The 18,000-nt window shown below is 39.1% G+C and overlaps 1 protein-coding gene across 2 annotated transcripts in view; it reads left to right on the forward strand.

Moving 5' to 3' along the window:
- Positions 1–17,736, forward strand: part of ADPGK (ADP dependent glucokinase) — a 59,071-nt gene extending 41,335 nt beyond the window's left edge. Inside the window, exons 5-7 of one of the 2 annotated variants that reach the window (XM_077123856.1) lie at positions 6,093–6,289; positions 6,956–7,054; positions 16,159–17,736. In XM_077123856.1, coding sequence (XP_076979971.1) covers positions 6,093–6,289; positions 6,956–7,054; positions 16,159–16,710 — 848 coding nt within the window. In that variant the 3' untranslated portion in view covers positions 16,711–17,736. The remainder of the gene's footprint in view (positions 1–6,092; positions 6,290–6,955; positions 7,055–16,158) is intronic. The other variant, XM_077123857.1, reaches the window with a different exon arrangement.
- The last annotated feature ends 264 nt before the right edge of the window (positions 17,737–18,000 follow it).

Consider the following 18,000-nt stretch of genomic DNA (forward strand, 5'->3'; position numbering starts at 1 on the left):
AATGAGTAAGTAATGGCTGTAAGACTGGGCAAGGAGCTGGCTGTTCATTGACATAGATTGAGTGTGACTGTGTTAGAAATTGTCTTTGTAAATTAGCAGGATCCTGTCCTTGCTATACCAAAACCTTTCTGGCCCATTGGCTCTGCTGAGCATTGTCTCAAAGGAGACTGATAAGTATTACAATATTAAAGAAAGTTCATAGGTCTACAAACAAAATTGATCTGATCCCTGGATAAACCAGTCTGTCAGAAAGCAGTTATTTTGAATAAAAATGGAAAATGCATTTATAAATAAAATAAATTTAAAAATATATAAAGTTTTTATTTATTACTAAGAAAAGAGAAGGGTGGTTAGTATCTGTTCCACTCTGTGCAGGATTCTACCCTTTCTGGCCAGCTTTCCTTGCAAACTTCTTTTGAAGCATTTTGTTTTTCCTTGGGTGGGTGATATAAATGTTTTGTATTAACATCACTTATGTTACATATTTCCCATTATAAATTGTTCCAATATTTATGAATCCAAATCCACCCCAGCCCACCCCAGTTCCAGTAGATCTTATCTGCTACACAGACTAGAGACCTGATTTCTGAGAAAATCTTTAATGCTTGGAAATATTTTGATTCTGTATAATTGATTCTGTAAATTTGCTGCTATGTCTTTCTCTCTGTTCAGATCCTGACTCATGAGTTTCTGATTTAACACATTATTAATTCAAGTTAAAGATTTAACCATCTGAACAGACTAATTGGTACCTTAAAGTAGTACTTAATAAATTTTACTGAACTGCCTCCAAATCATACAATTAAGAGAACCTCACCTACTAGGGTAATTATATTTAATGTAAGATTATGAAATACATTATTTCTTTAAAATTAAACCTTTTTCTAAATACAAAAAGGAATTGCTTCTTATTTATGGTTCTCTTTTGCGTGCTTACTGGTTTCACTTAGGAATTTAGGAAGGGTGAGTTCTGAAAATTAGGGACAGAATGTGATAGTTCACATTTAACGATAGACCCGTTTGAATTCCTCTCAGTTTTAGTTTCCCTAGATAGGAAGCCAGAATGATAGTTCTTTCTGCCTGAAGATTGTGGTAAAGAGTAAAAGATTAGTATGTTTAAGCATTTTTGAGCCCTTAAATAAAAAGTATAAACATGGCTATTGCCTGGATGAATCTAACTAAAGATGTACCTTTGAGGTGCTGCTGCTACCAGTTCTAGATTTGTCTCACTTCAAGCGGTGCCCATGGCATGAGCTGGCAACCTTTCCTGATTTCTGCCATTTTCTGTGGTGACAACAGAGTGGAGAGACTAGTTTGTTCAATAAGGCTTTACTGTATTTGACAACTGTGTCTCATATGTGGTTAAGGAGAGGTCACAGTTCTTCTTGAAAGAAGAGTGTCTCCTTCCTTGAGTTTATAAACTTCACTCTTCAATTATTCTTCCCTATGCTTTGTTTACTTAGTATAAAGCAGTGGACTCCCATTAAACTTTACATGAAGTTACATTTTCATAGACCCTTGGAGAGAACCTAGCCTGCTCTCAGTAACACTTGAGTCAGTACTTTTAACAGAAATCCACTCAGCTTCTCTCTGATCTAGACAGATAAATTCCCAGAGGGGATTAGTCAACCTTTTTTCTCTTGCTTTCCATCAGACCTCCCAGGAAAGCTTGTTTTCAGGCTTTGGGCTGCGAATCCAGTAAATGATTACAGAGAGGTTCTGCTGACTTACTGGTGGAAGAGCAGGATGATAGGAGAATGAATTGCTTGTAGAAATTAATAAAAAGCTTTGTGAAAAGAGTGAAGCATTACTTGCTGTTTAGAGACTCACCTGTCTGAATTAGGCTCACCCTGCCTTTTAGTCCTTTTGCCTTTAGGGCCACTCCTAGGAAACAGCCAGTGAGTGCTCTCTACATTCCTTGTTGTCCTTGCCTTACTTAAACCTAGTTATTTTTGCTTCTGTCATTTTTTCCTTGTTGAAATTAGCTTATTTTGAATGTTGTGTAGATCTTTTTTCTTAGGTTACATTAGGCAGTGTTTTTTTAGTAGCTTCACCATTTAAAGGTTGGTTCCAGGTTTTGCTCTGTGGAGAATATTAATTAATATAAATTAATATCATGTATTTTTCCTGGTGTGTAGATTCTTCTTAATTTAGAAACTGTTGGGTTTGAAATTCAGAACCATATTTTTTGTTGTCCTGGGCATTTAGGTCATCAGTCTGTTCCTTTATTTAAGGGATCTTATGCTAATTCATTCACATGGTATGTGCCAGCTGTGATGTGAAGCAGTAGGAACATAATGATAGAAGGTGTGGTCCTGGAGAATCATGTGCCAAATTCTATAATAGGGTACAGTGTTGGCCCTGGGAAAGAAGTAATCTGGTTTGCTTAGGGGTGTCAGAGCTAGGGAGAGCTTCATGGGAGACGCCATCCCTGTATTGGGTCTTTAAAGATGAAGCCAAGTTGTACAGAAAGGAACAATGTCATGAGGCATGCAACGACAAAAGGAGCAAAGGACATTATATTGAGTAAAATAAGCCAGAAGCAAAAAGACAAACATTGTACGGTCTCTTTTAGGAAATACTTATAAGAAAATTGGGATCTAATTGTAAACTCTTAAAACAGTCACATTTATTCTTGAGCTTTAAGTGTTATTTCTGAATTTTGAAATGCTAAGCTGTATGTATATAACATGATATTTCTTGAAACTTTGGGTACCGGTGTGACACCTAAAACTCAGATATAGAGTTCTGCAGATCTGAAAGTCATCATTACTCTATACAGCAACTGTTAAAGAAGCCGGAAAAGATATCAGATTTCAGTTAGCGATAAGAATGAAGCTGATCTGGTTGGGGCTAAGCTAAATCAGAATACAGGGTAAAGGATGATATTTCCTATATTTTAGAATTTTACCTTCTGTGTGAGACTAAAGGAAGAGAAGTTTATTTTGTCCAAAACTTATATTTTCTGTAGCACAGAAATCTAATTTAACCTGTCTGGCTAGTTCATTTAAACAACCTAAACACATGGAGTCTAGAATAGGGAATGAGATCTTGTAATTCTGTATAGCTTAATATGCCCTGATACATTGTATGTTGGGCAGATAATTGAAAGTATTGGCAAATCCCTTGAGGGGCTGGAGAAAAAATATTGGACTTTTAAACTTCCCTACCTGGGAAATTCTTGATACTCTGTCAAACACTAGGGATTCCCAAGTTAATAGGTCAAGCCCTCGATCTTGAGGCTTGCTCTTATGAAACTTATTTGTATAATGGTGAAGCTAAGCCTACTTATTTATAAACACACCTAAAAGTCACCCTCAGAGAACCTCTTTTGTTGCTCAGATGTGGCCTTTCTCTAAGCCCAACTCTTTAAGTAAAATAATTACCACTCCCGCTACGTGGGGCATGGCATCCAGGGGTATAAGTCTCCCTGGCAATGTGGGACATGACTCCCAGGGATGAGCCTAGCTTTGGTGTTGTGGGATCAATAATGCCTCCCTGACCAGAAGGTGAAAAAGAAATGTAACAAGATAAGGTATCAGTGGCAAAGAGATTTCAGATAGAGTTGAGAGGCTTTTCTGGAGGTTACTCTTTTGCAAGCTTCAACTAGATATGGCTGATTGCCACGATATGCCAAGCCCCAACCAACAGTATTTCTGAAAACGCTAAAGAATACCCAGGGCCCTGTCTGAGGCTGTACCAGAGTTTCATTTATTGAGTTTATTTTTCAGAAACTTAAAACCTCCAGATTGTTTCTATGCCGGATAAGCCCTGAAACCCAGAGGCACCAGTCTTTCCGAGAAATCAGCTTAGTTGCATCCCCTTTTTCCCTAATGTCAACACCCTTTTCAACATTAAGAAAGTTAGAATGGTCATTGCCCAAATATCCCTAAAGATTGGGAGAAGGATCAAATGAGAAGGAGGAGTTGAAACAGAGAAGATAGGATCTAGCAAATGATTGTGAATATTGAATATTACATTGATATTTCTTTTCTAGCGTATTAGAATAGCTAGAAGGAAATACCTGAAATTGTGGGACTGTAACCTATACCATACTTTGAAATTTACTCTGTAGCTACTTGTTAAATTGTACTTTGAAATTTATCACTTTTTTGTATATATGTTATATTTCACAATAAAAGATGTTAAGGAAGAAGAGACAGAGTCATTCAGCCAAGTGAAGTGCTGTATCAACTCTCTGAAACACCATCAGATATTTGTTTTAGACAGGCAATAAGACATGAACCAAGAATTAAGAAAGAAATGTAGTATTTTAACAAATATATCTACCATATTGTAGTTTCATAAATAACATCTTTTTTTTTCCTGAGTTCATAGATTTTAATCCCAGTGACCACATATAAAATGTTTTTCAGAGGAGTAAATTCAGTGAAGCTGGTCTCAATCCCAAGGAAAGGTGGATTCTCCCAGCTAGAGAAAGGTCTACACACTCACACTCAAACTCACACACAGACTCTACAAGGAAAGGCAGGACCTCTGTTTGGAGAAGCCCATTGTAGAAAGGAGAAACCAGGCTGTTGACTGAGCAGTAAAAGGAAAACCACTGCTCTGGTTTGTCCACCTTGGAAGAAGGCTTTCTGAAGAAAAGTCCAGTATATATCAGAGAAGCCAATGAAAAATTAGTACCCAGTGTATAGAATTTAATTTTGTAAATGGGATGAATCTTTTACAAGGAAGCTCTAGAAAACCCTGATCATAAATCCTCACACCTGGTTCACTTAGCTCTCTCCTCTGTGCCTCCCTGTGATGATGGAGAGTTCCTCTATTGCTCAGGGCAGAGGGCTCTATGGACTTCCCTAAGCATTAGCAGGTGGTAGGCAGCCCAGATTTCCTGCCAGGTCTATTGGGAAAACAATGTGAGCTCTGCATGGTAAAGCCTCTGATCATCCGGGCCTCAGGAGTAAGCTCAGAGTGGACCATTCTGCCTGTGATACCACCTTTCCTGCTTTAGGATTCATGGCCGTAGCCTGTTCTCTCTGGCTGCTATAAGGTCTCATTCAGTAGTTCCCTAAGGGTGGGGCCTCACCATCTGAACATTAAAAATTAGGTTTTTCAGATGACTCTGATGCATGACCAATGTCAGAGCTACTGGAACAGATGCACAGATTCCAAATTCCTTCCCCTACCAGATGACCCAACCAAGGATGGGTTTGGCTTCCCTCTCCTTGGATCAGATTAGCAGATTCTGAGTGGGCACTCTATTCAGGGGACCGTGACAAGAGTTATGAGAATCAAAGATATATATTGTTTCCTTTAAAGAGTTGTCCATCTGTTCAGGAGCTGTGACAAAAGTGTAAAAACTTAAGTAATGATAGAAGGTTTAAATACTAGTTCGAGGAAGAAGAGATATTTCAGAGCAAAATGATTCATCATCAAGCCATACAAAAGAAAATCTCTGAGATGCTGACAGTGGTGAAAATGTACCTTAGACTGAAGAAGCCAGCAACAATTTTAGGGAGAAGGTAGCAGTTAGTCTTGTATTATCATTACTCATGTGGATGAGGCTAGAGCAGCCAGATAATCTTACTTTCTGGATCAGCTGGCAACAGGGAAGAGGAGGTACACTCAACTTAATTCTTACAATTTCAGCCTGCTTAGATTCCAACTAAATAAAAGATGCCCAGAGCAATACTGGAGAACATGGCAAGTACTCTGAAAAAGGCAACAAAAGTCTATATGCAGAGACTTGCAGGATATGCATGACGCGCTGATATCTTAAGTCATACTGCCTGGTTAACTGTGGAAAGACACAGGTATCCAGCATTCAATGGCTAGAAAGGACAGTTGAGCTTTCCTGGGAGTTGGGAGGAGCTGGTTCCCAGCTTTTGAAAAGGTTATGGCACCCATTCTGTGTTTCTGTTTTCTGGTGTAGTTTTGGTTTATTTCCTTATTGGCCACTGTTGTCCTGAATGCAATGCCATGCTTATCTTAGATAGTTGTAGCCAGGATCCACTCAGTCAGAAGTTGGCCTGCTCAGAGCTCAGTCTCCAGTAAAGCATGTGCAAGTCTCCACACAGCTATATTTAAAGTTTCTTCCTTTTCTTCCCATTGTGTTGACTGGGCTTTTCTAGGGGAGGAATGGGGCCAGTTAAAAGCTCCCCATGCCAACCGATTCATCTTCTCTCACGACCTCTCCAACGGAGCCATGAATATGCTGGAGGTGTTTGTGTCTAGCCTGGAGGAGTTTCAGCCAGACCTCGTAGTCCTCTCTGGATTGCACATGATGGAGGGACAAAGCAAGGAGCTCCAGAGGAAGAGACTCATGGAGGTAATGGCTCTGAGAACCCACATTTGTTAAGGAATTTCAGATCTTAGTTGTTGTCTGTCTTTGGGTTTCTGCTTCTCTTGGCCTCTGTTGCTTGTGCTGCTTTGCCTTAAGCCCTGGCATTTCAAGGACCGATCTTGGCAGATGACTAAAAAGCCTGCCTCCACCTACTCCAGTGAGACACCTTTTAGACGTGGGCAGCAGCTGGAGTAGAATGGGTCAGGGCATCTTCTTGCCTGAGCTCTGCATCCTGCGTTAAACTGAATGTGGCTGCAAACCACAGTGTTTCAAGGTTTATCTCCTTTGTGTTATCTGAAGTATTTCACTTCACATCTGGCTAGGCTGAGGTTTCTGCATATTTGTAGGGGAGTTGGAGCCTCGACTACTCAATTTAGGTCCCTAGGAATAGGCTGGCAACATGAACATACAGTGGAAGTTTTTTGTCCTCTTCTTATTCTTTAGCCCGGATGCCTCCTTGCTGAGCCTAGTCTTCCCTTTTGTGTAAAGTATTCTTTGTCCACAGAGGATGGTGGTGACCATTGCCTGGAGCTCTTGTGAGAATGCAAAGAAGGCAGTAATAGGAGGTATTTCTTTTCAGGACCTGATTGCATTCCTCTTGCCTGACTTCCTTCTGTGTCTAATGGCAATGCTGTCCTCTTCTCTTTGCAGGTTGTAACCTCCATTTCTGACATCCCCACTGGTATTCCAGTTCACCTAGAGCTGGCCAGTATGACCAATAGGGAGCTCATGAGCAGCATTGTGCATCAGGTAACCACATGGGCAGCACATGGGGCCTCCTTCCACCCTGACCCATTGGGCCTTGCACGGAAGCTCCTTTGTCCACTGGGGCCAGATGTTTGTGCTTGGGAACCACTTCTTGAGATGTGGGTGTCATGTCACTGAAACCTAGGTTCATGGGAATCCAAATAAGAAGCCAGGAACAGGATCTCATGCTATGTTAAAGGTGATATTATCTTTTCTGGGCTAGGGACGTTAGAAGTTGATGGGTTTTGCAGTACAATTCAAAGGAAAAAACTGAAAGCCCAGCTCAGCTTCTTTTAGTTGAACTTCAGAAATCTAAAAGAAAGGAAACTTTAGGGGAGCTTTGCTACCTCTCCACTAAGCATCTGTGTGTTTAACTACTGTATTTGGACAGCCACACTGATTATGATAAATCTGAGTTGTGACAGCTAAGAACACAACTTTGGAGATCTGGGCTGCAATGTCCCTTTACCATTTGCTAGCTCTGAGTACTTAGGAAAGTTACTTAAGCTTTCATTATATTGTTATTTAACTTTTTAAATTGGTAATATATTCTTATAGTTCAAAAACTGAAAAATATAAAAAGATACACAATGAAGTCTCTTTCTATCCAGTTCTTCCTCTCCCCCTACCTGTCCTGTTTAGAAATCTCCTTGCCGATTTCATCTGTATCCCACCACAGTTGTTTATGTCTATAAGCAAATATGAATCTATCCTTATTTTTTTTTCATTACTTTTTATCCACAAATAGAGCATTGCTTACTTGAATACCCTGTTCAGCACTTTGCTTTTTTCATTGAATGCGTTTGGAGATCTTTTCTTTATCAGTTAGTACCTGGAGAGCTTCCTCAGATTTTTTTACAACTATGTAGTTAAAATGTATTTGTGTGAGTGTTCCTTAATTTATTTGACCCGAACCTCATTGATAACCATTTTGGTTGTTTGCTGACTCTTGTTATTATATATAATGCTGCAATTAATAACTTTGTACTTAAATTTATTTTGCCTGTGGGCAAATTTATATATGATGAATTCTCAGAAGCAGAAATTCTGGAATAGAATGTTAAAAATATTTGTAAATCTGATATTGCCAAATTTTCTTCCATGAGAATTGTACCAGTTTACTTCCCACTAGCTATATTTTAAAGCATTTATTTCCTCAAAGTCTTGCCATCATAATATGAATAAGAACTTGGCATTTTTTACCAGTCCGACAGATAAAAGATGGCATTTAAGTAAAGATTTTATTTGTATTGTTTGTATTGAGGTTGAACACATTTTCCTTTTTTTAAAAAAAGAGCCATTTTTACTTCCTTTTCTGTGTAACTCGCTACTTCTTTCTGACCATCAGTCCCTTGTCTGTGAAATGGAGGCAATCTCTCTTTCCCTCAGTGGATTTCAGTAAGAATTGAATGAAACTGAGCCTTTAGCTTAGTGTCTAGCACAGATCATGCAATAAATGGAAGAAATTATTACATTAGCAAAGATATTGGCTGTTGATTTAAAAATATATTTACAGAGGCTCATCTCTCCTGCAGAATCGTTCACCGTATGTGTGGCTCTCAGATTCTAAGGAAGAAAGTACAAAGTAAGAAGTATAATGAGGTGGGCAGAGTAGTTCCCCATAAGATAGAAAACCAGCTCAATGGGCTTCTATTGCGGTATCCTTTTTTCACACAGTGTTGTTATGAATTGCAGACAATCTTCCTAACCCACACCAGCTTAAAAACTTAGCTCCCTTATGAAACTGTTCTCCATGCTTCTTAGTGTTTTATATATGGAAAATTGTGACCCTGACCATATGTTGCTAGCGTCATCTCCGTTTTACTAGTAGAATGCCTTCTGACATTCAGTGAGAGTCTTAGACCCTCAAAGTTAAGAGTATCTGCTTGGGTGCAAAGGCAAAGGGCAGGTACCATAGGAAAAAATACAAGACATGTGCACCCCTGCCCTCAAGACATTCACTGTCTTAGTTGTTTTAAAATGTCATATTACAAAATAAATCTAACCAAAGTGATACACAGAGTCATAGATATACAGAATCAGAATTCCAACAGCCTTCTTCACTGAAAAGGAAAAACTAACATGAAATTCGTTTGGAAGGACGAGGACCCTGAATAGTCACAAACAACTTGAAAAAGAACAAAATTGGAAGACTCATACTTCCTGATTTCAAGACCTACTACAAAGCTATGGTAATCAGAATAGTGTGATAACTGGCACAAGAACAGATATATAGTCCAATGGGGTAGAATTCAAAATGCAGAAATAAACTCATAGATCTAGGGCCAATCAATTATTTATTTTTTTAGGCATAAATAGTACAGTTTATTAAAAAGAGAAGTACATATTAGAGAGGTTAACCGGGTATGCCCAAGGGAGGGATATCACTGAGTGGAGTGGTGCTCTTGTTTTATAAAGTTTTACCAGTGACAGGTTTCCAAAGTAACTTTGAATACTAGCTATCTTCTTTGTTCTAGGAGATAGCTAGCAGAATTCATGGTTTATTGTCATATACCTGAAATTTGTCTTTGAGCAAATGGTTAACAATCTTTGTGACCCTGTGCTTCTTATTATTAACTAAGAGTTTGCTTTGGGCCTAGAATTTTACAAGCTGTTCTGGTTTGGGGAGGTTTGGGGGCTTTAGGGAAATTTTTTCCCAGAAAGTTTTACAGCACTGTTTTAGTTCCTTTGGAGCTAGATAAGAAACAAGGGACTTGAAGTTGTCTGTTAACTCTTTCAGAGCTGAATAGGAAACCAGAGACTTAGACTTATCCTATTTTATCCTGCTTCAACTCTGCCTCCCCAAGAGAATCCAATCCCTTTAATCTTAAAGGGAGTTAAGGGATAAATTTTTGATATTTTTAGAGTTGAGAGAGTACATACGAATATATAATTGCTGACAATGTTGGAAGGGCTGGGGGATATTGGAAAATGCAAAAACATTATTATGTTATAATCACCCCATCCCACTACTCTTACAATCTTTCTGCCACCTCTTCTGCATGAATCCCTGAGTGTGGGAACAGGAGGAGGTTACAGGTTTACAGCTTGCAATGTTGAGAAATAAGAAAACAATAGCATTTGGGGGAAGGCAGATATGCTCTGGTTCATTTAGAGCTGCTTTGTCCCCCTGTTCATTTATTTTGTCATATAATGATGTCGCAGTCAAACTTGAATGTGGACAGCCATCCTGTGTGCTAGTGTGAAGTTAAATCAGGAATTTTGATGCCCAGGATGCTACCTTTATTAATTATTCAGATTGAGCTGTTCCAAACAGATGGGCAGGTTCCTGTTTAGATATACTCTTGTTTCTTTTAAAAGTCTGTTTTTGTTGAAGACAAATTTCTGATTTATTGTTTACTGCAAACAGAAATGCAGGTCTCGAGGTCCGGTGTCCTACATGGAAGGTCCTGCTATCCTGGGATCTCTTGAAACCACTACTGGTGGGTTAGCTAGAATTTGTAACTGGTGCCATGCTGGCAGAGATGCCACCTGAGCCTCGATCTAGGTTTAATTGTGTCTAAACTAAAAGAATTTAGAGACTAGAGGGCCAGTAGGCATAAGTAGTAAAGTTTATTAAATGAGAAGTTTATTAAAAAGAGAAGGTACATCTTAGGGAGGTTAACATGGTTGTGCCCAAGGGAGGGACATACTGGGCCAATCGATTTTTGACAAGGCTGCCAAGTCCATTCAGTGGGGAAAGAATAGTCTCTTCAAGAAATGGTATTAAGAAAACCGGATATCCAAATGTAAAAGAATGAAGGAAAAACCCTACCTCACACCATATACACAAATTAACTCAAAATGGATCAACAACCTAAATTCAAGAGCTAAAACTATAAAACTTTTAAAAGGACACATAGGGATATATCTTCAGGACCTCCCATTAGGTAAATGATTCTTAGGCTTAAATCAAAAGCATGAGCAACAACAAGAAAAATTAGATAAATTGGACTTCATCAACATTAAAATCTTTTGCACATCGGGTGGGCAATGGTGGCTCAGTGACAGAATTTTTGCCTGCCATTCCGGAGACCCAGGTTCGATTCCCAATGCCTGCCCATGTAAAAAAAAAAATCTCTTGCACATAAAAGTGTATTATCAAAGTGAGAAGAAAACCAACCAAATGGGAGAAAATATTTGGAAACCATATATCTGGTAAGGGTTTAGTATCCAGAATATATAAAGAACTCCTACCATGCAACAACAAAAAGAAGACCCAATTTAAAAATGAACAAAGAATTTAAACAGACATTTCTCAAAAAAAAAGATATCCAAGTGGTCAATAATCACATGAAAAGATGCTCACCATCATTAGCTACTAATACATGATGTGTACACCTCTACCCTCAAGACATTCACTTGTAATTCAGAAATGCAAGACAAAGCCATGAGATACCATCTCACTCCAACTAGAATGGCTATTATTAAAAAATAATAATAAAAAATAAGTACTGGACTTCCGGAGAAGATGGCGGCTTAGTAAGACGCGCGGGTCTTAGTTCCTCCTCCAGAAAAGCAACTAAAGAAACAGAAACAATACGAAACAGCTCCCGGAGCCACGACAGAAACCAAAAAGACAGCGTACCCCATCCTGAAACGGCTGAATGGGCAGGGAGAATCCGCTGCGGTGAGATACCCGAGGGGCGCGCGTTTTCCCGGCCAGGGCGGCTGGCGACTGGGGTCCCCTCCACACACGTGGCTCCCCGGTCTGACTGGGAACATTGGATAGCGGGGCCCTCCCGCCACGCTTGGCGTCTCAGGCCAGCTGGGCAATTTGGACCGGAACTCCCCCAAGCCGCAGCAGCCAGCGACCCCCCCTCCACGCGGTTTCCCGAGCCGAATGCGAGATTCGGATTGGCAAGTTAAAGGAGCCACAGCATCTTTTACTGGTGGGCCCTGCAGACAGACGAGCGCCACGAGCACCACCTACTGGGCAGGAAAAGAAAAACAGAGCCCAGAGATTTCACAGAAAAACCTTTCAACCAGCGGGTCCCACACCCAGGAAAATCTGATCAAATGCCCAGACACCAGCAGAAAATAATGGATGACGCTCGGAAAATTGAAGATATGGCCCAGTCAAAGGAACAAACCAATAGTTCAAATGAGATACAGGAGCTGAGACAACTAATGCTGAATATACGAACAGAAATGGAAAAACTCTTCAAAAACCAAATCAATAAATTGAGGGAGGACATGAAGAAGACATGGGCTGAACAAAAAGAAGAAATAGAAAATCTGAAAAAACAAATCACAGAACTTATGGGAGTGAAGGACAAAGAAGAAAAAATGGAAAAAACAATGGATACCTACAATGGTAGATCTAAAGAGACAGAAGCTACAATTAGTGAACTGGAGGATGGAACATCTGAATTCCAAAAAGAAACAGAAACTATAGGGAAAAGAATGGAAAAACTTGAGCAGGGGATCAGGGAACTGAATGACAATATGAAGTGCACAAATATACGTGTTGTGGGTGTCCCAGAAGGAGAAGAGAAGGGAAAAGGAGGAGAAAAACTAATGGAAGAAATTATCACTGAAAATTTCCCAACTCTTATGAAAGACCTAAATTTACAGATCCAGGAAGTGCAGCGCACCCCAAAGAGAATAGACCCAAATAGGCGTTCTCCAAGACACTTACTAGTTAGAACGTCAGAGGTCAAAGAGAAAGAGAGGATCTTGAAAGCAGCAAGAGAAAAACAATCTGTCACATACAAGGGAAACCCAATAAGACTATGTGTAGATTTTTCAGCAGAAACCATGGAAGCTAGAAGACAGTGGGATGATATATTTAAATTACTAAAAGAGAAAAACTGCCAACCAAGACTTCTATATCCAGCAAAATTGTCCTTCAAAAATGAAGGCGAAATTAAAACATTTATAGACAAAAAGTCACTGAGAGAATTTGTGACCAAGAGACCAGCTCTGCAAGAAATACTAAAGGGAGCACTAGAGTCAGATATGAAAAGACAGAAGATAGACGTATGGAGTAAAGTGTAGAAAGAAGGAAAATCAGTTATGATATATATAATACAAAAGGCAAAATGGTAGAGGAAAATATTATCCAAACAGTAATAACACTAAAAGTTAATGGACTGAATTTCCCAATCAAAAGACATAGAATGGCAGAACGGATTACGACCCAGCAATACCACTGCTAGGTATCTACTCAAAGGACTTAAGGGCAAAGACGCAGACGGACATTTGCACACCAGTGTTTATAGCACCATTATCTACAATTGCAAAGAGATGGAAACAGCCAAAATGTCCATCAACAGACGAGTGGCTAAACAAACTGTGGCGTATACTTACGATGGAATATTATGCAGCTTTAAGACAGACTAAACTTATGAAGCATGTAATAACATGAATGGACCTAGAGAACATTATGCTGAGTGAGTCTAGCCAAAAACTAAAGGACAAATACTGTATGGTCCCACTGATGTGAACCGACATTCGAGAATCAGCTTGGAATATATCATTGGTAACAGAGACCAGCAGGAGTTAGAAACAGGGTAAGATAATGGGTAATTGGAGCTGAAGGGATACAGACTGTGCAACAGGACTAGATACAAAAACTCAAAAATGGACAGCACAATAATACCTAAGTGTAATGTAACTATGTTGGAACACTGAATGAAGCTGCACCTGAAATATAGTTTTTTGTTTGTTTGTTTGTTTGTATCTTTTGTTTTTGTTTTTTTCTTTTTCCTATATATATATATATATATATATATATATTAGTATTATTATTTTAATTCTCTTCTCTATATTAACATTCTGTATCTTTTTCTGCTGTTTTGCTAGTTCTTTTCCTAAATCGATGCAAATGTACTAAGAAATGATGATCATACATCTATGTGATGATACTAAGAATTACTGAGTGCATGTGTAGAATGGAATGATTTCTAAATGTTGTGTTAATTTCTTTTCTTTTTTTTGATTAATAAAAAAAATTAAAAAAAAAATAAGTACTGAAGAAGATGTTGAGAAATAGGAACCCTCATACATTGTTGATGGGAATGTAAAACAGTACATCCTTTGTGGAAAACAATTTAGCAGTTCCTCAGAAAGTTAAGTATAGAATTACCATATGACCCAGCAATCTCATTTCTAGGTATATACCTAAATAATTGAAAGCAGGAATTTAGACAGTTATTTATACACCACTGTTCATTCTCCATTATTTTGGCTGTTTGTACTAGCCAAATGCATGGCAATGGAATATTCTCCATAAAATGGAATGAAGTTCTAATATGTTCTACAGCATGAATGAACCTTGAAGCCATCATGTTGAGTGAAGTTAGACAAAAGGACAGATACTATAATTCTGCTTTTATAAAATGGCTAGAGTTACAAAGTAGAATATCGGTTACCAGAGGTCAGAATAAGGGAGAATGATTAATTAACGCGTAATGGGTATAGGATTTCTGTTCCGGGTGATGGGAACATTCTGGAAAAGGATGGTCTGAGGGTAGCACAGCATTGTGAATGTAATTAACTCCACTGAATTGTATGCTTGGGAGAGGTTGATACAGGGCATTTTATGTTGTATATGTTTCACAATTTTCAAAAAAGGGGTAAGGGCACAGTGACATTTAAATGCAGTACATGATCCTTGACTGGATCTAATAATGAAGAAAAAAATTCCCAAAAGAACAGTATTGGTACAATCAAAAATCTTTAAATATAGAATTTATGCTTTGTATCAACGTTAGATTTCTTGAATTTGATAACTGTACTTAAGATGGTTATATGGGTCTTTTAGTTTCTTGGCTGCCAAAACAAATAACCATGCAATGGATTGGTTTAAATGATGGGGATTTATTGGCTCATGGTTTTGAGGCTAGCAGAAGTCCAAAACCAAGACGTCTTAATTCTTGAAGACAATGTATAATATGTAAAAAACAATAGGTTTTACAGTGTGACCCTGTGATTGTGAAATCTTTGTGGCTTTTTCTAGGGTATGGGCAGATGAGTAAAAAAAAAATGACATACGTACATACATATTAAATAAATAATAGGGCAGAGATAAGGGAAAAAATGGGTAGATTAAATGAGAGGGAGGGGTAAGGGGTATAGGATGTATGGGGTTTCTTTTTTTTTATTTCTTTTTCTGGAGTGATGCAAGTATTCTAAATATGATCATGGTGATAAATACACCTATGTGATGATATGGTAAGCCATTGATTATATACTTTGGATGGACGTATGGAGCATGAAGATTTCTCAATAAAAATACTTTTTTAAAAATCAAGGTGTCATCAAGGCAATGTTCTCTCCCACAGTGGCTGACTGCCAGTGATCCTTGTCCTTGGCTTTTCCATCACATAACAGTGCATTTGTCGGCATGTTCTGGCTTCTCACTTCTCTTCCAGATTCCATTGACTTCCAGCTTCTTACTACTCGCTCTTGCTTTCTCTCTGTATTAAGAACTTCCCTATAAAGCCTTCAGTAACAGGGTTAAGACCCATCCTGATTGAGCCACAGCACACCTTAACTGAAGTAACCTCATCAAAAGGTTCTATTTACAGTGAATTCACATTCACACAAAGGGATTAAGATAAAGAACATGTTTTTCTGGAGTACATATCTCCAAACCACCACCATAGGTGAATATCACTGTTCTTGGGAAATATACACTGAAATATTAGGTGTTCAAGGAGCAGAATCTATGCAGCCTATTCTCAGATGTTTAGAAGGTAGATAGGCAGAAAGAAAGGAAAAGAAAGGGGTAAATATTCAAAGTTGGTAAATCTGGGTAGGGATTATACTGGAGTTCTCTGTATAGATTTTGTATTTTTGCAGCTATCCATAAATTTCACATTATTTCAAAATAAAAAGTTATAAACAAAACAAAAAGACTGGGTCTAAAACCATTACTGTAACTTTTCCAGTTTATCAGAAGTGTGTTTAAGGTGGAGATAGTTAAATATATCTGTGACCTAGGATCTGTCACTTCCCCACCAGTCTTAGGGTAGAGAGTCTGTGGAAAGAAAAAAAGAGACCTTCCTGCCTTCTTCCTTGTCACTTAGTCATTGGCAATGTTCTAAGATACCTTACGTGCTAGATTATGTCCATCAAAAAGACCTATTTGTTTCTGTTAGCAGGTCTTTCCTGTGGTGACTTCTCTTGGGCTAAATGAACAGGAACTGTTATTTCTCAGCCAGTCGGCATCTGGTCCTCATTCTTCTCTCTCTTCCTGGAATGGTGTTCCTGATGTGGGCATGGTCAGTGACATCCTCTTTTGGATCTTGAAAGAACATGGGAGGAGTGAAAGCAGACTCTCAGACCTCACCAGGATCCATTTCCACACTCTGGTCTACCACATCCTGGCAACTGTGGATGGACACTGGGCCAACCAACTTGCAGCCGTGGCTGCTGGCGCTCGCGTGGCTGGGACACAGGCCTGTGCAACAGAAACCATAGATGCCAGCCGTGTGTCTCTGAAGGCTCCCCACGAGTTCGTGACTTCCCACTCGGAGACAGGTTCCAGGATCGTACTAAACCCAAATGAGCCAGTGGTGGAATGGCACAGGGAGGGGATATCCTTCCACTTCACACCAGTCTTGGTGTGTAAAGATCCTATTCGAACTGTGGGCCTTGGAGACGCCATTTCAGCTGAAGGACTATTCTATTCAGAGGTACACTCTCACTAATTAATTAGGAAGGTGGTTGTGGATAATTTTTCTGAGGAAGGAGAACTAGCCAACTTTAGAATTACAGGAAGAAAGTGGTTTGGAAAATAAGGTTGAGAATGTCAAAGGAGTTTCTAGATCTAATTGGAAGGCAGCCAAAGAAACAGCAGCTGATTAAACTACCAGATACATTCCAGCCTGTTGGCGATTACACAAAAATATTTCAGGTTTTAATCAAAATTCAGCTATGTACTAATGAAACTGTATTTTTGTTTGTTTTGTTATGTGTTTCTGGGGTAAAAACTTGATTCCCAAATCCCCAATTTATGCAAATTGTCAAGTATTTTAAGCCAGTGTCAACACTCGAGAACATGTCAGCAGGAGAAAGCATTTCCCTCCTTAACCACTTCAGAAGTGCATGCCCATTCACTCATCTCTAGTAAAGTCTACTGTGAGGTTCCCTTAGCCCAGTGTTCATGGGCAGGATTGTGGTTTCTAATCAGTGTTATAGTGAACAAATTTAATGAGTATACCTTCTCAGTCTCTCGCTCTCAAATGTAGGAGAGAGCCACAAAGAAAGAACAGCTCAGTCCCTCCTGTGCTTCAGAGTCACAGCACAGCCTGGGGAGCCTTTGAAGGAGCCATTCTTTCTGCATTTGTTTGGCAGCCCAGGTGTACTGTGGCATGGCATTGTGAGTTGAAGGTTGTGCCTTCCTGCCCTGGCGCCTTACACTGTAAGCTGGGTGGTCAAGGCTACTGGAGGCTGGGCTCAGCCTCATCACCCAGCTCTAGACCTTCTGCGGTAGAAGACTGTTCGTTCTGATCCTTAAAGGGATTTGCTTTTACAACTGGAATATGCTTCTCTGTGTGTAACAGATCATGTGTGTGTTACATTTTCATTGACACATCCCTTCCATTAAAGATTTTCACGTCATTAGAGCCCCAGGATCAAAAATGAATTTGTCATGTTATGTATTTATTTTTTTATAAATCAAAGAAATTTCTGTGCTCTTTTAAAAATATTAAAAGCAATTTACATTTCAGGAATCCTAAGTCTATTTGTAATTGATTTTGTTTCTGCCACCACTCTGGAGCCATAAGAGAGAAATCATCATGATCTTGGTTTGTGAATATATATGATACTCACTTATGAAGTTTCTCATTGCCTTTTCTTCCCCGTCCTTGGGTTAAGCAGTCCCTCACCCTGAGCTTGAGCTGCAGACCTGGCTTCTATGGTGTGTTTAAAGTGAGAGAAAACGCTAATATGAAATAACCAAGTTGATGTTTAATTGGAGCACAGGAACTTAAAAG

The sequence above is a fragment of the Tamandua tetradactyla genome, chromosome 12 (assembly GCF_023851605.1).
Source record: "Tamandua tetradactyla isolate mTamTet1 chromosome 12, mTamTet1.pri, whole genome shotgun sequence".
Lineage (NCBI taxonomy): Eukaryota > Metazoa > Chordata > Mammalia > Pilosa > Myrmecophagidae > Tamandua > Tamandua tetradactyla.